The 19,179-nt window shown below is 52.9% G+C and overlaps 2 protein-coding genes across 2 annotated transcripts; both read left to right on the forward strand.

The window, feature by feature from the left end:
• The first annotated feature begins 1,013 nt into the window (after positions 1-1,013).
• Positions 1,014-7,235, forward strand: CD79B (CD79b molecule). The gene is made up of 6 exons (XM_064733354.1): positions 1,014-1,109; positions 2,874-2,915; positions 4,601-4,909; positions 6,180-6,298; positions 6,557-6,598; positions 6,925-7,235. The coding sequence occupies exons 1-6, from the start codon at positions 1,043-1,045 to the stop codon at positions 7,021-7,023; spliced, it is 678 nt and encodes a 225-aa protein (XP_064589424.1). The 5' UTR covers positions 1,014-1,042; the 3' UTR covers positions 7,024-7,235.
• A 4,558-nt stretch (positions 7,236-11,793) lies between these two features.
• LOC135458492 (somatotropin) lies at positions 11,794-16,942 on the forward strand. Its single transcript, XM_064733658.1, has 5 exons — positions 11,794-11,803; positions 12,660-12,823; positions 13,594-13,710; positions 14,056-14,217; positions 16,546-16,942. Exons 1-5 carry the CDS (start codon positions 11,794-11,796, stop codon positions 16,744-16,746), a joined length of 654 nt encoding a protein of 217 aa, XP_064589728.1. The 3' UTR covers positions 16,747-16,942.
• The last annotated feature ends 2,237 nt before the right edge of the window (positions 16,943-19,179 follow it).

Below are 19,179 nucleotides of genomic sequence, written 5' to 3' on the forward strand. Positions count from 1 at the left end.
CTTTGCAGATGGGCTCATCCACAGTTCTGCTGCACAGCCAGTCCTGGCCACCCCCAAGGAATATTGGCACCACAGGGAGCCAGCAGGGGACACCAGGGTGGACAATGCCCAGGAACAGGAGCATGGATGAATCCCAGGGACAGGGAGTGGACAATGCCCAGGGACAGGAGAGTGGATGAAGCCCAGGGACAAGAAGAGGGAGAATGCCCAGGGACAAGAGGATGCAATGTCCAGGGACACAAGGATAGATAATGCCCAGGGTCAGGAGGGTGGACAATGCTGAGGGACACGGAGATGGACAATACCCAGGGACACAGAGATAGACAATGCCTGGGGACAGGAGGATGGACAGTACTCAAAGACAGAAGGATGGACAATGCCCAGAGACACAAGGATAGACAATGCCCAGGGACAGGAGAATGCGATGCCCAGGGACACAAGGATGGACAATGCCCAGGGACATGGAGAGGGACAGTGCCCAGGGATAGGAGGATGGACCATACTCAGGGACACAGAGATGGACAATGCCCAAGGACAGGAGGGTGGATGAAGCCTAGGGACACAGAGATGGAAAATGCCCAGGGACAGGACAGTGGACAATGCCCAGGGACAGGAGAACGGACAATGCCCAGGGACAAGGAGAGGGAAAATGCCCAGGGACAGGAGGATGCAATGCCCAGGGACAGGACAGTGGACAATGCCCAGGGACACAAGGATAGACAGTGCCCAGGGACACAGAGATGGACAATGCCCAGGGACACAACAATAGACGATGCCCAGGGACAGGAGGATGCCATGCCCAGGAACACAAGGATAGACGATGCCCACGGCCCCGGGGCTCACAGGCTCCCCAGCGTCTGCACCACATTCAAAAGCAGCCCCCAGGGAAAGTCCCCGGCGGGGAGGATTTACATGAGCAGGAAAGGGGCCGTGCTCAGAGCAGCAGATTTGCCATTTTTAGGTGCTGGGGCCAGGGTGGTGGAGCAGCCGCTGTTTCTGCAGAAGCACGGGTTGGATGTTTTCCTGCCCTGGGCACTGAAGTATGGCTGCTCTGGGCACGAGGCTCTGGCTGCTCCCGGTGACCCTCTGGCTGCTGCCTCTGCTCACAGGTAGGCACCAAATGGGCTCTGCACTCGAGAGCAAGGAGCCAGGACACTGCCCTGGGCTGTGCGCCCTGCTCGGGGCCTTCCCCTGCTCTGCCTCTCAGTGCAATGATTTTGAGCTTTGTGCTGGTCTCTCTCAGTCCTGCTCTGTGCTGGGAGCCTCACGGGGAGCCCAGGAGGGCACACAGGGCTCAGAGCCCAGTGCCTGTCTGGGGTTTGGGTTTGGCTTCCCTTGGGGTGTGCAGGCAGGACATTGTGGGGCAGGCAGGTGGCTTGGGCTGAGCGGGTGCAGAGCCAGCCCAGCCGGGGCTGCAGGTGGCAGGAAAGAAGGGTTGTTGAGGTTTATTAACCATTTATTACTCTCAGAGGCCTGGGGATGGGGCTGGCACATTGCCTAGGGTACAGCCTCTGCTCTGTGGGGTTCAGTGCCCAGGAGCAGAGGAGAAATGGCAGGAAAAAGGCATTTGCGGTGATTTGTGAAGTCTGTGTGAACATGTGCACTGTTCCCCTTGGAGAAGCAGCAGCAACAGCCAGGACATGGCTCCTGTCCCCTTCCAGCTCGCAGGGACAGCTACAAGAACCTGCAGCAGATCGCACCCTGAGAAGGCAGCATGTGCCCAGGGGACAACAGGAATTTAAAGGGTTCCTCTGGTGGCCAAACAAGTCCAGCACGGATTCAAGGCTGCAGGGTTTGAACATGGCTCTCATGATGATTTTGGGGCAGGATGGGGAAGTTCAGCCCTCCTGTGGCTGCAGTGGAACCCTCAGAGGGGAGTGAGGGACCAGCCTGGCTTTCCTTTAGAACCTGGGGAGCAAAGCCCTGGCTGGTGGCACTGCAGGTGACAGGGATACAGCCAGGACAAAGGGCATCTCTCAGCCTGAAACACAATGGGATGGGGCTGGAAGGGAGGATTTGCCTGCAGAGATGACAGTGCTGAACGTGGGCAGGGCAGCAGGGACCTGGAAGGGGCTCTGGGGCAATGAGAGGAGCCCCTGCCCAAGCCAGGAGTCTGCAGGAGGCTGGCACAGAGCTCAGCCTAGGGAACTGAACCTTTCTTCTTCTTTTTCTGTTCCTCCTTCTCCTTCTGGGGACGGGGAGGTTTGCAGCTGCCCTGCAGGGAGGTGCTGCAGCCCCACCTGGTGCCAGCTCCTCCACAGGGTTTGGTGAATCTCCATCGAGAGGAGGGAACGAGGCACTCAAGCGGGGTAGTAAACAGGGCTGGGGCTTCCTGCCCAGCTGCAGCAAGAGGAACCAGCCCAGCGGCACTGGAGCTGTGGGCAGGGCACCCGTGGGTGCTGGGGGGTCCCCACCTGCCCCTGCTTCCTGCACTGCAGGCCCACAGCACCAGCCCTTGTCCCAGGGGACTGTGTGGCCACGGGATCTGGGGACACCCCTGGCCACCACAGGGCTCTGAGCCAGGAGATCCCAGCAGGGAAGGGTTCCTGGTTGGTTCAGGGAGTGGGGATGCAGGGCTGGGAGTATCTGGAGCCTTCCTGAGAGGCACCAGCCTTGGGGACACTATAGCGAGTGGATTTCACTGGGGTATCAACCAGAAAACAAGCTGGAAAACTTTCAGGAGACGGTATGGAAACCAAAGGGTTTGTACCCAAATCTGTGCTGCCCCAGGCCCTCTGAGCAGGAGGCAGCTGTTGTCCTGTTGTTGCTCCATCCCTATGGAGTGGGCAGGAAGGGCCAGGGCACATCCATCCCTCTGGGGACATCCTGGTGGGCTCCTGGCCATGCTCTCAGGCCCTTCTGTCTTCTTGCAGGTGGGACCCCAGCAGAGAAGAACAGCACTGGGAACAGCACAGGTACCCCCAGACCCACTGGGCTCCTCCCATCCGTGTGTCCCCAGGGTCCCCCCGTCCCACAGAGCTGCTGTCCCACCCCCCATGGGCCTTTCCATCCCAAAAGGCATTCCCAGGCTGTGATATCCCCCATGGCTCATCCCCAATCCTGCTCCTTCCTCCCCCTCTGCAAAGCCAGATCTGCTTTGATTTTCCTGAGCACCCACAGGTTTTCCCTCTGCATGGCCAAGTCTGGGACCAGCAGTGGCCTTGTGCCACTGTCCTTGGCCATTCCCACCCATGGGGCCCTAAGGGTGACCTCTGCAACCCAAAAGGGCTCCTAAAGTCACCACTCTGGGACTAAAACATGGCCAAAAAATACATAATAAAGCAAAAGGCCAAAAAATGTGGAAGAAAAAGAGAAACCAGCTGGGATTCCACAGGCTGTAATTTTGGAGCTGGGATTAACTCAATGTGCACAGAGAGGGGTGGGAGCAGGACAGGAGTATGGGAGCAGAGGTATTCCCACAGAAAATTGGAGTTTCCATTATGATGCCTTGTGAAGGCTGAGCAAGAACAGAGACCAGACAGAGCTGAAGGATATCAGGGCAATCCCAAATCTGGGAATGATTGGCATCTGAATCCAAGGCTTCAGAATCCTGAACAATCCCTTTATTAAAACTATACTATATGATATCACAACTATAATAAAGAGATACATACTATACTATATCATACTTATTTCTAACTACTGAAGAATACTAGAGAAAACTCATGACTGGCTCCCAACAGCCAGGACACAGTTTTGTGTGATTGGCCAAGGAAACAAAACAATCCTCAGCAGTTACCAAATCCCTTCAGGTAAATAATCTTCCAACAAATTCCACATGTTCACAAGCACAGGAGCAGCAAATGAGATAAGAAATGCTTTGATCATTCTTTTCTCCACTTCTCTCACAGCTTCTGTCTGTTCAGAGGGCATGTGAATACCACACAGGTTTATTTATTTATTGGAAGGCCTCAATGAATCCACCTTGGGCAGCACAAGAGCCCAGCCAGGGCTGCACCCCAGGTCACAAAATGGTCACAAAATGCCCCACTGGTCATGGGGTCTCTCACTTTTATAAGTTCTGCTCCATTTGCATATTGGAGTTGATTGTCCAATTCCAGCTTTAGCCCATGCAGTCCCATCCTGCTTGTTTTTTTCTCTTCAGTTCACGTTGTTTGTGCTTCTGGGCCTGAGATTTGGATCATTTGTCCTTGGTCCCCAGCTGGAGAAGGAATTGTTTTGTCTCCCTGCTCTGTGCAGAGAGCTCACCATCCCCTAATATGAAGCTCAGAGCCACCCCACTAAAGCAGCACAGAAAAATATAAAAGTTAAAACCTGAGGCATCAGTTAAAAGCAGACTTCCACCAAAAGCCACAGATCTCATGGAATCACAGAATATCCTGATTGGAAAGCACCTCCAGGGATCATCCAGTCCAAGCCCCAGCCCTGGCCAGACCCCCCAACAATCCCACCCTGGGCATCCCTGGGCATGGGGTCCAGACCCTCCTGGAGCTGCAGCAGCCTTGGGGCTGTTCCCATTCCCTGGGGGATCTGGGATGAGGATAATTCACCAAAACCAATCTGGATGCTCAAAAGCAGCATGAAAACAGGAAGGGGGGACTCTCATGGGTGTCTGCAGTGACAGCCTTGTCCCCTGCAGATGGCATGTGTCCCTCGGTGCACCAGAACGTGCGGTATGTGGCCGTCAAGAAGAACATGCCCATCTACTTCGTGTGCTACTCCCAGAAGCCCCAGGACATGCAGTGGTACAAGACAGCAGAGAAGAAGGAGGACCTCTCTGTGCTGGATCAGAACACGGCCAGGTACCACGTCGAGAGGACAAACACCTCCATCAACCTGACCCTCCTCAGGACCAGCTCCGAGGACAACGGGATCTACGTGTGTGACAAGAAGGGCCTGACGCAGAAGGAGAAGCTGCAGTCATGTGGGACAGAGCTCCGGGTCATGGGTGAGTGAGTGGCAGCTCCATTTGGGCACCAGTCTGTAAAACATCAGGGGGTAGGAGGGTCAGGACGAATGGAGATGAGAAATCTCTGCAGCCAGGTTGTGGAATTTGGGGTTTATTGCAAATGGCCTGGGTGCAGGGCCCTGCTGGGAGCTGCCAGCCACAGCTCAGAGCAGGCCCAAGAGGAGAGAGAGGTAAAGAGAGAGAAGGCAAGAGTGTGGTAAAGAGATGAGAGAGTAAGAGTAAAGACGGTAAAGAGAGAGTAAAAGAGGACGAGGTTCCTGTTACAATAAATCTTCTGGTCGTGGAACTTGGGGTTTGTTGCAAAGGGCCTGAGTGCAGGGCCCTGCTGGGAGCTGCCAAACACAGCTCAGAGCAGGCCCGAGAGAAGAGAGGGGGAGAGAGGATGAGAGGGTGAGAGAGTAAGGGAGTAAAAAACGTAAGAGCATAAAAGGGTAAAAGAGTGAAGTTTCTGGTACAATACAATAAATCTTCTTCTGTGCTGAATATTTTAATTCTCACTAACCAATCTAGTACAAGATACAAATCCTATAGCAATTACATACAGCCTATAAGAATCATTACATTACCATACTGGGTTATATTTTAAACCTCTAAAAACTCCTCTTTGGGCCCCTTCTGCCAAGCTGTAGGGTCTGCTCTGACCCTTGGGCCTGCCTGCAAGCAGAGAGTGTTGTTCCATCAAAAGGGGATCACCTTCAGCCAGCCACATCATTGTTTTCCAGTTGTTCAGTAACTGAGGGATCTCAAAGCTTGCTTTCATTTCAATCTCACTTATAGTTTCCATATTCTCAAAATCTTTTGCCAAACAATCATATTTATAAGGCTTTCCTGTTTCATCTTCCCCAACACTCTCCCATTTCCCTCTCCACGGTGCTCCCACACCTCCTCCTCTCCCCGTGCTGGTGGGACCCTCTCTGACCCAGCTGTGGGTGCTCTGTGGCACCCCAGAGGTTCCATCCCTCACTGCCAGCCCCAAGGAGCAGGACAACCTCCCTGGGTCTGCCCTGGCATAGCCATCCTGCACAAACCAGGGACATGTTCCTCTAATAAATCAGATTTGTCCTGTTCCTGGTGGTCCCTGATGCCAACCCTGGGGGCAGCTGCAGTGCTCTGGTCTCTCCCAATGCAGAGGACAGGTCACTCTGGTCCCCACATCCCCCTTGGTGACACACTCTGGCCTTGGAGAGCTCATCCTCCCCTGCAGCCTGGCCCAGAGGTGACCTGGGCTCTCCCTGTGTGCTGCTCCCAGGTACCAGCAGCATCAAGCAGTTCCAGAACAGGAACACGCTGAAAGATGCCATCATCATCATCCAGTCCATCCTGCTCGTCGTCTTCATCAGCATCCCCATCCTCCTCTTCCTAGACAAGGCAAGTGACAGTGCCTCCAGCAGAGGGGATGTCCCCAGTGTCCTGCAGTGCCTCTCAGGCAGGCCAGTCCAGGCTGTGGGATGGGTTTGGGGTTGTGAGTGGTTACATGGATATCTGAAATGGGAACAGACCCATCTCAAATGCTGTGTGGGGACTCCATGGATGTGCCTGAGGAAGTGCTGGGACCTGGCCTGGGGGAGCAAGGCTGGGGACAGGGGATCCTGGCAAGTGCTGACCCCAACCTGTGACTCTCCATAGGGTGAAGAGAAGAAGAGCCCAGAGGAGGACCACACCTATGAGGTAATTCATGATAGCAGGACCTCTCTAACATCACCTGAGCCTTCACACAGGGGGTTGTGCCCCTGCTGGGTGTCTGCTGGGGCTCACCTTGTAGTCCCTTCCTTGGGACAAGGATCAGGGCACCTTCCTCCCAAATTACACATCAGCTGTGCTGAGCTGCCCCAGGAAGCACCCAGTGCACACCCAACATCCAACACCCACCATGTCCATCCTCTGTCCCTGTCAGAAGCTGCTCCAGGCTCAGGGAGGGTCCCCAGTGGGTGTCCAAGGGATGTGCCATGCTTGGAGCCTCCTGCCATGTCCCTCCCTCCTTGTCGTTGCTGCAGGGGCTGGAGGTGGAGCAGATGGCCACCTACGAGGACATCACTCCTTTCCGGGACGTGAAGGCCAAGTGGACGGTGGGGGAGCGCCCAGGTGAAGAGTGAGGGGTCCTGTGCCCCTGCCAGCCCTGCCAGCCCCCGTGGCGACAGATCCCCTGGAGCACAGCTCTGCCTGGAGCCCAGGCTGCCAACACCTGCACAGCCCAGGGCTGGGAGCCCGTCTGGGGTGCTCATGTGTCTGGCCTGTGTCCCCGAGGCTGCCCTGCCCCTTTGTCACTGTCCCCACCCTGCTGACCGACCCCTAAAGCCTCTGTAGAAATTAGGAGCCACCTGTGATCCCCCTGGTCACACAGCCTCAGCACTGAGCTCCAGCTGGGCAGTGCCAAGGAAGGGCTGGGAATGAGGGCTCTGCTCCAGCCCCACCACCCCGGGAAGGACAGGAGCAGGCACTGCAGGGACACTGCCAACAGCACCGTGGGGCTGTTGTGAGAAGTGAATTTCAGGCCACTCTTCAGCTGCCAAAGCCAAGGCTGTGTCCAGAGCCCCAGCTGGCAGAGGTCTGAGGTGCAGAATCCCCCAAAAGCACCTCCTGTTCTCCAAAGACTATGGAAGAGTTGGGCAGAAAGGTCTCTCCCAAAGGCTTGCTGCTCCCCAAGCAAGAGCTGGCCCCTGCCACGAGGTTGTCCCCATGGTGAGGGACATGTGTGACCTCAGAACATCTGGGAAAACTGTAAATTGTGGGACACAAACCTCCAACTGCTTTTGAAGTCCTAATAAAGGCAATGGGTGAATCCTCATCCTGCTCCATCCTGCTGAGCCCATTCCAGGGGTGTCCCATAATCCTGGCGCCGATTTCCTGGGAATAATGAGCAGCTTTTTGGGTCCAGCTTAGCAGGAAACCAAACTTCACCTCTTCAAACTTCCCCCAGAGGGCAGGCAGGGGTGGAAAACCAAGAGCAGATGTGAGGCTGCCCATGGGGACCTCCACAGTGCCAAAACATCAGCTTGGGATGGGACAAAGAGAATCACCAGGATCCAGAGCAGGACCAGCAGCTCCACTCTCAGCTAGATCTGGGCTTGAAGGAGAAGCTAAAAAACACCTGGAGATTGGGTTTGTCATTGAATTATCTTGGCATGGCAGAAACAGCTGAGGGTGGTGGGCTCAGGGCCAGCTGGGCACCCAAACCGGGGCTGGGGGCTTGGCTGGACAAGGGTGACAAGGACATTGTGGCTCAAACTGTCCCAAGGCATCTGTGTCCTGGTGTTCCACGACATTTTGGGCTCCAAGCAGCTCCTGCAACTGCTCTGCACCCCAAAAACAGCCAGAGAAGGGTAAAATTCTAAGCAAAAAAATGCTTTTCAGAAGTAACAGGATGGTTCTTTACCAGTAAAGCAACTCTGTGGAAAACTGGAATTCAGTTTAAACAGCACAAAACACAGCATTTTGGAATTGATTTGTACTAGTTAAATAAAATGACCCCAAATTAATTCTGCCACATATATATATAAGTTATTTAAGCACATTTTACTTATAAAATTGGTTAATTTAAAAAAGGAACATCACAGGGAGAGAAAAGAGCTGGCTGTTCCTGGTTTCCATGTTTGCCAAGATTTTAGGACTAGCAGAACTCATCCCTCCATTCCTTGTTTTCAGTTTCCAAATGAAAGATGGAAGTTGGTTTGATTTTTTTTTTTTTGCTGGCTTTCCCAGCTCCAGCTTTCTCAGGTCTCTGTAAGTAACTCACTCAAGTGACTCAACAGAATAATAGAAAAAAATAAAGATAATTTGCTGTTTGCACCTGGTGAGTAACCACTTGTGTCAAAAAGCAGTTTTTGTCACCCAAGTCCTGCTCTGCTGCTCCCTCAGCTCAGGGCTTTGGCCTCCTTTAAAATGCCAGAAGTAAATAAAAATTTCTGTAGTGTTGTTGGTTTATTTGAATTGCCTGGAGTAGTTTCTAAGGAGCCTGGAGATGCCTGGGGTTCATTTCATTCTATATTGAGAGTGGTCTGCATTTAAAACACATTTAATGTAAATAAATATATCAGTCTATACAGCCCAGGCTCTGTATTTTGTCCTGATTTCTATCATTGAATCATGGAATCACACAGGCTGGAAAAACCCTCTAGGATCATTGTGTCCCCCACCACTAGCCCCTGTCCCCAAGTGCCACATCCGCACACCTTTTAAATCCTTTCAGGGATGGGGATGCCCCCACTGCCAGGGCTGGATTTCCCTAATATCCAATCTAAACCTCCCCTGGCACAGCTTGAGGCTGTTTCCTCTTGTCCTTGGGAGAGGAGACTGACCCCACATGGCTACAAGCCCCTTCCAGGTAATAGTAGGGAGGGAAATTCCTGTTTTCCATGGGGATGCTCAGGCAGACAGGTGGGGCTGCCTGGGGAGCTGAACCTGGGGGTTCACCCTCATTTTCACAGGAAAACCCAGCAGTTCCACCTCTGGTAAATAATCCCCATAAATCTGAAATGGAATTTCTCCTTGGAGCAGTGAGTTATGAGAGATAATCCCCACACCCCAAACCTTCTGCAGAGCTCAGCAGCAGCTCCTCGGTCAGGATTCCCTGGGCTGGGGACCACCAGAATCCCGGGAGCACACCCAGGAAAAGCTGTTTCACCTGTTTAAAACCTCATGGTTTTAAGGTTTTAAGGGGAAAGGTGGGCGGACATGGAGCCATCCTGAAGAGAATGGAGGGATTTTTTCTTTTCCGAGGAATGTGGAAATCATGCAGTGTGACGCTGCTTTAGACGGCTCGGGAATGCAGGAATTGCAGAGCCAGAAATTGGGCCGGGTGAGGTTTGGGAGCCGCTTGTGCAACCGCGGCTCTGCCTCTGACCCGGCGCTCGTCAGGCGCCGCTTCTGCCTCATTTACTGCGGGACAGCGCGGGCACAAAGCCAGCCCCGGGACAAAGCCAGTCCCGGGACAAAGCTCCGTGCCGGGACCGGGACAAAGCCAGCCCGGGGGAGCGGAGCGTTCCGTGTCGGGACCGGGACAAAGCCAGCCCGGGGCAGCGCTCCGTACCGGGACAAAGCCAGCCCCGGACAAAGCTCCGTGCCAGGACAGAGCCAGTCCCGGGGAGCCTGGCCCAGCTCAGCCCGGCCCCTCCGTGCCGGACCATGCTGGTTTAGCACGGCTCTGACCCAGAGCTGCGCAGGACGCGGGATCTCCACTGACACAGCGGCGTCATGCAGGGCTGGGCTGGGCTGAGCCCTGACGGGTTTAAACACGAGCTGGAGCACAAAACACAAAAACACGCCCAGATGTTGCCGCCGTGGGGTGACGGGACACCTGATAGCGCAGGACCCGCTGTTCCCTTCGCTGCCGGGAGTGACATTTCCCTGTGACACCACCGCGTCTCCAGCAGCAACACCCGGGGATTCTCGGAACAGCCCTGCTCCTCTCATGTTTATCGAGCAGCTCTCCTCGCTCCCCTCCCGCAGCTCCAGCGGCTCCGGGGGTGATGCTGCTGCTTGGAAACCAGAGCCACACACAGCAAACGGGGGGCCTGGGCGAGCCAAATCACCCCCGGACACAGGACACCCCCTGAACACCAAACAAAGGCCAAACCAGTTTGGTTTGGGGCTTTATGTGGAATAAAAATCCTTTAAATACCCCTGGAGCTGCCCATCCCAGGTTCTGTTTTGTTTTTCTCAAAAGCAGGGATGGGTGGGCTGTGTCCTCTCTTCTCCAAGGCCAGGCTGGACAGGGCTTGGAGCAGCCTGGCACAGGGGGAGGTGTCCCTGCCATGGCAGGGGTGGCACTGAGTGGGCTTTAAGGTCCCTTCCAACCCAAACCACTCCATGATTCTGTTATTCCCTTCCCCATCTCCTCTTCCCCATCCCTCCTATCTGCTTTCCCCACCATTCTTCTCCTTAATCCCACAGTGTTTCATGTTTGCATCTCAGGCAGAGCAGGAAGAAGCTCATGACCAGGTTTTCCCACAGCCTTGTCCAGCTGAGAATCAGAGAAAGCTCCCAGAGCTCTGGATTTGCAGTGGGCAGGTTGGAATCCAAACCAGCACCCAGGGCAGGACAGCTCCTTGTCTCCCCTGTGACAAACCAGCTCAGCAAAAGTGTTGGCTGAACTTTTGACATTTTGGGAGAAATTGAGAGCAATTCCTTGGCAGAAATGGGATTCATCTGACAATATCCAGCCAGCTCTATCCCCACAAACAACAGAGAGGAAAACATTGCACAATTACGAATCTTTTAGGTTGGAAAAGGTTTCCAAGATTATCAGTCCAACCATTCCTCCAGCGCCACCATTAACCCTTGTCCCCAAGTGTCACATCCACACAGCTTTAAATCCCTGCAGGGATGGGGACTCCACCACTGCCCTGGACAGCTGTGCCAGGGCTGGACACCTCTTTCAGGAGGAACTTCTTCTCAATATCCAACCTAAACCTCTCCTGGTGCCACTCTCCGCTTGCTTTAAGCCGGAAATGTCCCAGGGTGAGTGCTCATTCCTGTGGGCCAAGGTGGCAGAGCCAGGCAGGAACACCAGGAGGACACAACCAATCCCACCACGATCTCATCTGGGCCTTGCTGTGATGAGGAAACCTTGAATTGCAATAAGCAGGAGAATATGGCGAAATCATGGAGCACTGGTCTCATCCTGAGGCAAACAAAGATCCCCAAGCTGCACATCTGTGAAAAAGCCTGGGATGAGGTAGCACCACCGTGAACACTGATGCATTTATGCAGGGGGAAGGTGCAGAGCTGTTGTTGTGATCATGGACACACAGATCCATTTTAAACAGACCCCCTGCTATATAAGGGGGGGCTCCACAGTTTCCTTCACTGGGTGAAAGAAGGAAACATTCCCAACCAAGCCACATCTGAGCAACTCACCAGCAGAAATGGCTCCAGGTACATTTTTTTTCAGTTTTAAAGGATTTCCAGTACTGGGTGTGTAGGGTGACAGGACATGATGATGATGGGGTTGTTCTGTGGTGGGCTACACACACTTCTTACCATTCCTAAATTAAAATATGTCAATTTCTAAATCCATGAAAAAGAAAACCTTTCTCTGAAGTGTGACTCTAATCCACTAATTAATCTTTAACCTAAAGTGGGCAAGGAGAGTGTTGTGAGCTGAAATAACAAGATCAAGCCAGTTGTAATAATTACTATTACCATAAATGTTGGCAGGGATAATAAAACTCATATTCCAAACCTCAGGCAGGGATGAGGATGATGTCTAATAATGTCCAAGTCCTACAGGCTCCAGGGCATTCCTCTTCCTGAGGGTTTTGGTTTCAGATGAGCTTTGTGGACTGTGTGAGCACAGGTGGACATTTGTGTTGGGTGTCATGGGCTGAAAACCTTTAGGCTTGACCATGATCACCAAATGCTAAACATGTGACCCAGGGACCAAAAGCAGCTGGTCACAGCACAGGTGATGCCAGCCAAGGCAGGGACAAGGCCTAGGGGAAAACATCAGGGAAAACCACAGGGACACCCCTTATTTTTCATGGAGCAACCACAATTCCAGCCAGGAAGGCGCTGCTGGTCTCACTGGGAGCAGCCCCAGCCCTAAGAGCAGGTCCAGTGAAAGGGTCTTCCTCAATTTTGGGAGGGCTGAGCCCACAGTATCCAACAGGGCACTATGGAAGGTGAGCATGGATCCACCACGGGCAGAACAGGCTGGGAATGAACTCCCAGGTGCCACCTCCTCCTCAGCACAGTCCCAAGGACTCCCAACACCTTCCTCTCCACTTTGCAGGCTCCTGGCTCTCTCCTCTGGCCATTGCTGTGATCACCATGGCACTGCAGTGGCCACAGGCAGCTGCCACCTTCCCGGCCATGCCCCTGTCCAGCCTGTTTGCCAACGCTGTGCTGAGGGCTCAGCACCTTCATCTCCTGGCTGCCGAGACCTACAAGGAGTTTGTGAGTGCTGTGGCCTGAGGGCATCTCCTCTGTGTTTCCTTGGTGGCTCCAGGGCTGTAAAGCTTCCCAGAGAATTCCCAGCTCTTGGTGTCTTTGCCAGCTCTCAGCGAGGAGAAGGAACCTTAACAGGATAGGGCAGGTTGTGTCCCACCAGCCTGGACACTGTCACCTCTCTGTCCCCTCTCTGATGCCTCCTTGGGGCCATTTCCACCTGTGTCCAGACCCCCTGCACAGGGGTAGATGGGAGGTGGCACAGATATTTTGCAGAATTTCCCTGTCACCTTTGTCCCTGGGGAGGCTCTGAGTGCTTAAACCTGTCAAGTGTTTGCTGCTGCCCAAGAGCTGGCATGAGCTGTCCCTTTGGCACATGCTGTCCCTTTGGCATGGGCTGTCCCTTTGGCACAGGCTGTCCCTGGGGATCATCTCCTCCCCAGGAGAACCTGTCCCAGGTGTGTTCTGTTCCTCCTCCTCCTGCAGTCACCTGGAGCAGTGTCTGCCCACCCTTGTGACACCCTCTGGTGACACTGAGTCACCTGCTGCCCCCGGGCACAGCTGACCCTTACTGAAGAGCATGCCCTAGGGAGAGGGAGAATTTCAGGGCAGCTGTTGTGCCAACACACAAACTCCTGTTTCCCACCCTGTCCAGAGGCACCTCCTGTCTCCCATTTATTCCTTGCAAAGAGGAATCATGCAGGACAACTCGGGAATTCTCTGTGCTCTTCTCCAGCCCACGGGCAGCAGACCTGAGTGTATCTGGGATGTCTCCACAGGAACGCAGCTACATCCCAGAGGACCAAAGGCACACCAACAAAAACTCCCAGGTAGCCTACTGCTACTCAGAAACCATCCCTGCTCCCACAGGGAAGGAGGATGCCCAGCAGAAATCGGTGAGTTCTGACCTGGGGCAGGCACAGACTTGACTGTGGAGTCCCCACTGCAGGATCAGAGCGTTTCCACCTGTGAAACCTTTGGTGCTTTCACCCTCCTCTCTCTTCTTTGCTGTTTAAACCCTGCAGACTCTTCTGGTTACACTATAAATCATATTCCCAGCTCCAGCATGAGAACACTGCTGTCTGCACAGAACCTGGGGCTGTGTGCTGCCCTTAGCCTGCAAACTGAGCTGCAGGAGCAGTGTCCCTCTCTGGGTCACTCCAGGCTGCTCCAGAGGGAGCAGGACACTCCACCAAACACCACACCTACTCAGCTTTGACCCTTTCCTGCCTCAATTTCAGGACATGGAGCTTCTCCAGTTTTCCCTGGTTCTCATCCAGTCCTGGCTGACCCCAGTGCAGTACCTGAGCAAGGTGTTCACAAACAACTTGGTTTTTGGCACCTCAGACAGAGTGTATGAAAAGCTTAAGGACCTGGAAGAAGGGATCCAAGCTCTGATGAGGGTAAGTCCCAGCTGTGGGATAACAGAGACCTTCCAGGCACGGGGCACTCTCAGGGATCCACAGACCATGAGAAATCTCCCTGAATTCCACATCCTTTGGACTTTGTTTCCCTTTTGATAACAAGATCATGTACCCCCAGTGCACAGGTCCCACCACTGAGGAGGGTAAGAACACAGGACAGGTGTTACCAGCACCCCTTAGGGAGCAGATTCCATCAGGAATCACAACATTCCAAACCCAGCACCCCACATCAGACAAACAGCAGCACATTTGTTACATCTCCAGGCAAAGTACTTTGAAACAGGCACATTTTTCAACGTTTGAAACCTCACAACATTTTATAAACACATTTTATGCAGGGAAGGACTTGCTCTGATGGTTCCCTCTTCCATTATTACAACACTCCAAGCTGAGAGCTGGAGGGCGTTCTCTCCAAGGAAGATCTTGTCAGAGAATCCCAGAAAGGTTTGGGTGGGAAGGGATCTCAAAGCCCACCCAGTGCACCCCTGCCATGGCAGGGACATCTTCCACTGTCCCAGATTGTTACAAGCCCTTTCCAACATGACCTTGGACACTGCCAGGGATCCAGGGGCAGCCCCAGCTGCTCTGGGCACCCTGTGCCAGGGCCTGACCACCCTCCCAGAGAGGGAGTTTAGTTTAAAACCATTCCCCCTTGTCACTCTCCCTCTCTTTTAAAGCCCCTTTAAGGTCTTCTTAATTTTGTGTTTGTTGTTTAAAATTAACTTGTCCATTATGTGCCAGGACACCCTCCAGTTATGCTCCTTCTGTAAGTTTATGTACCAGAATCATCCTGAAGCTGTAGCTGCGAGAAATTAGTCTGGGCCATTATTTACATCTTCTAGCAGTTAAATAACTCTACAAGTCAGGCCCCGTGAGCACACCCAGAGCTTCTGTGCTGGAGTAAGAAGGCAAAGGAATCAGGGCCACTGCAGATTTTGCTCTGCATTCTATGTGTGTTTGGGCATTGGGGAGCCACACACTGAAATGACACAAATGACACTTTTTCACCAATTGAGGGCACTTTCTAATTCCTTTTTCACCAATTGATGACACTTTCTACTTCCCCAAAACCATTCTGATGCTGAGCACAGCAGGGGGAGTGGCTGAGCACAGATCTCCATATGGAGATGTGGGGCTGAATCAGAGCTTTGGGAAAAGTGGGGGAAGAGAGAATTATTTGTGCAGCATCCCTTTGGCTGCTTTTACAAATACATCAGCAAAAACAGGAGCAACAAGGAAAATTTTAGTTCAATGGGGTTTTCACTGTCAGTGGGGTTTGATCCACCAATATTTCTCTGTGATTTTGCCCTTATTTTAAGCCCCCCTAGGACACTCCTGCCTCCCCACAGCCCCATGTGTGTCACTGGCACTCTCAGTGTGCCATCACCTCACAGCACCACCTCCACCTGCGCCCAAAACGGTAGCAGGAGTCCTTGTAAAGCATATGTATTGTATAAGTGGCTGTGCCCCAGTCCTAGTTATTCTAAATGAGCCACAGCTGTGAAGTCCTTAGTTGGGCAGCAGCTGTGGCTCGTGAAGGCTACTAGGATAAAAGAGGGTGGGTTGAGGGCCTTGGAGGAGCCCTGATGAAGCCACAAGGAACTACATTGCTGAGAAGAGCTGCATGTGAGAAAAGCAGCCAGAAGGTTTGGACTCTAGAAATAATATAATAACAACATGATTACAATAAGTGGTGACCCTGATGAGATAGTTGGTAGAGATAAGAACAGCCAAGAGCTGTGGATGGCCTTTGAGCCAGGACTGTGGGAAAGACGGCCAAGAGCTGTGGAAGAACACAGCCTTTGAGTTGAGGATATGTGACAGGCAAGAACTGTGAAGAATATGGCCTTTGAGCAAAGAGCTGTGTGCGTGTTGTACGAGGCCTTTGAGTCTCGGGGTAAAACATGTATTGTGGGAAATGTATATATTGTACTTAAATATCTGTATTATATTTGAACATCTGTCAGTAAAAGAAAAAGGGGAAAATGTAGCAGGAGTCCTTGTAAAGGATATGTATTGTATAAGTGGCTGTGCCCCAGTCCTGGTTATTCTAAATGAGCTACAGCTGTGAAGTCCTTAGTTGGGCAGCAGCCGTGTCTCATTTAGAATAACTAGGACTAGAGCACAGCCACTTATACAATACATATGCTTTACAAGGACTCTTGCTACACAAAACCACACCTGAAATCCCATTTAAGAGCGGGGGGCAATGCCCCTGACCTGTCCCAGGGCTCGGCAGGAGGTTTGTCCCTGGGAGACGCCCCTGTCCGGCCCTGCCTCTCCCGGAGTGTCCCCGCTGTCCCGCAGGAGCTGGAAGAGCGCAGCCCGCGGGGTCCGCAGGTGCTCAAAGCCACCTACGAGAAATTTGAGCTCCACCTGCGCGGGGAGGACGCGCTGGTCAAGAACTACGGGCTGCTGTCGTGCTTCAAAAAGGACCTGCACAAGGTGGAGACCTACCTGAAGGTGATGAGGTGCCGGCGCTACGGAGAGGGAAACTGCGCCCTCTGAGCCCGCCCCGCTCCAGGGAGAAGAAACCGGAGAATAAAACCCACTACTGCCGACACAAGTCTGGCTTTTGGGGGGGCCATGAGTCTGGCTTTTGGGAGACACAATGTTTGGGGGGCTGGGAGGGGCAAGATGCCACAGGGGGAGGTGTGATTTGGGGCTGGGAGGTGTATTTCGAGTTGGAGGATGAGGATTTGGAGCTAAGGAAGGGGGTTTAGGTCTGAGAATTTGCTTGAATTTGGAGCTGGGGGGAATTTGGGGTGGAGTTGGGAGCAGGGGATGAGGATTTGGGGCTGGGAGGTCAGATTTGGGGATAGACTTGGGACTACGGGGTGGATATGGGGTGAGGCACAATTGGGGCTGAGGTGGGTGGATTTGTGGCTTTGGGGGAGATTTAAGGGTAGATCTGGGACTGGGTGGTGGATTTGGAGCTGAGGGTGATTTGGGACTGAACAGTAGTTTGGGGCTGGGTGGTGGATTTGGGTCTGCAAGGATAAATTAGGGCTTGGATTTAGGGTTGGGGCAGAGTTGGGACTGAGGGGAGTGAACTTGTGGCTTGGGAGAGATTTGGGGCTGAGAGGCAGATTTGGGGTCTGAGGAGCGTGGGTGGGGCAGGGGGTCAATTTGGAAGGTGCTGAGTCCAAGGTTGTTGGTTGGTGGTACTCATGAAGTGGGTGCTGGCACAAGCCCTGAGCAGAGGATTTTCCTGTCACTGCATTTGGGAACACTACAGCTTCCCTGGGGAGGCTCAGTTTTGTGCCACATCCCACTCACCTCTGCAGGTGCAAGCACTTATCACCACAAACCTCATGGCAAAGGGGGAAAAGCTGACAGCAAGAGAAGCCCTGGCCCTGCAGGGTCATGCTTTGTTATTGAAACAGCTGAAATGAGGGCACACAGAGGCGTCCCCAAATCCCCTTAGTTGTTTTAACTCATTCCCAGTGGTGAGCTCCATCAGTGCTTGTCCTTGTGGTGCCATTTCCTGGGACCCTGATGTGCTTCCGCTTGTCCCACTAAAAGAAGGGTTTGCATTTCCTTATCTGCTTGGAAGGAGCCAACTCCAGGGTGGCTTTGGCTTCTCTGGAGCTGCTCCTGCCATGAGCCAGTGCTGGGCACTGCCGGGGAATGGTCCCAGGCTGCCAGAGCTCCCAGGGTGGGATTGTTGGGGTGTCTGTGCAGGGCCAGGGGAGGGACTGGATGATCCTTGGGGGTCCCTCCCACTCAGGATATTTTGACTCTTCCTGCAGTTTGCCTGGAGCAGTGTCTGCCCACCCTTGTGACACCCAGTTCCCTGAGGTGACATTGAGTCACCTGCTGTCCCTGGGCACGGATCCTTAATGAAGAGCAGCAGCAAAACTGGAGCTTTTTGGGGTTTGACACAACGAGTCCCCATCAGATTTTTTGTTGAGAAGATGGAATTTCTGCTGGCTTGTTGTCTCTCCACACTCCCCCTTGCAGGCCCTGCTCTCCAGCCCCTTCCAAAGGCACAGCAAGCTGACTGACCAATACTGCCCCCAAGGGAAGGGAGCAGCAGAGTCAGAAAGCTCTGTTCCTGCAGAACCATCCCTCAGCTCCCTGCCTGCTCCCTTCCCTTGGGACAGGGTGGGAGGGAATGCAGAACCCACCCTCCACAAGGCACTGTCCAGCCCGATGGAAAGGGGAACAGACGAGGATTTGGAAGGACTTGCTCAGGATGAGAGTGTCTGTGTGTCCTTCTGGCTCATTGCCTCATGATGTCAGTCAGTCCTTCCAAAGCAGAAACATTCCCAAGTGGTAAATTCTGGGGAAGCTGCCCCTTATATAGGACAAAAATTTGTGCACGGGGAGGAAACTAAAACGTGTTGTAAAGAGAAATTTACACTTGATTTCTCTAGCAGGCCAATGAATTGTCTTTGGAACAGTTTGACCTCAAAGAAGAAGTTTTGTTTGATCTCAGTTTTAATCTCAGCTGCCACAGAATTAAAGCAGCTCTGTCTTCATCGTTTCCAAGAGTTTTGCAGTGTTTTATTAGGGATGAAAGTTTAATGTTCTGAGACAGCATGTGCGTCACATCCAATGTCTGCTTCTCCTCCAAATATGTAACAGCAACAGAAATGGGCAATAAACCTAAATGCTACTAAAATTAAGCCCCCAAATAAATGCTGGTTTTAGAAAGGAGGTGTTTTCCTGTCAACTTATTGAGGTCAGCTATATCTGGAACCAGCAGAGCTGCAGGATTATTTAGATAGAGTATCAGACGTGTGCAGCACTTCCAGAACAACAAAAGGAACAAACCCTCCCTGCAGGAGCCCACGTAAAGCCCAGAGCTGCTCTGAGAAAACTGGAGGGGGAAGGTGTCTTACCAGAAGAAGTAGCTGTGGGACTTATTTGCACCGGCACAGGAAAAGTATTTCTCTAAGAAGAAGAAAAAAAAAAAAAGCCTTGTAATAAATGTGT

Source organism: Zonotrichia leucophrys, chromosome 27 (assembly GCF_028769735.1).
Source record: "Zonotrichia leucophrys gambelii isolate GWCS_2022_RI chromosome 27, RI_Zleu_2.0, whole genome shotgun sequence".
In the NCBI taxonomy this organism is placed as follows: domain Eukaryota; kingdom Metazoa; phylum Chordata; class Aves; order Passeriformes; family Passerellidae; genus Zonotrichia; species Zonotrichia leucophrys.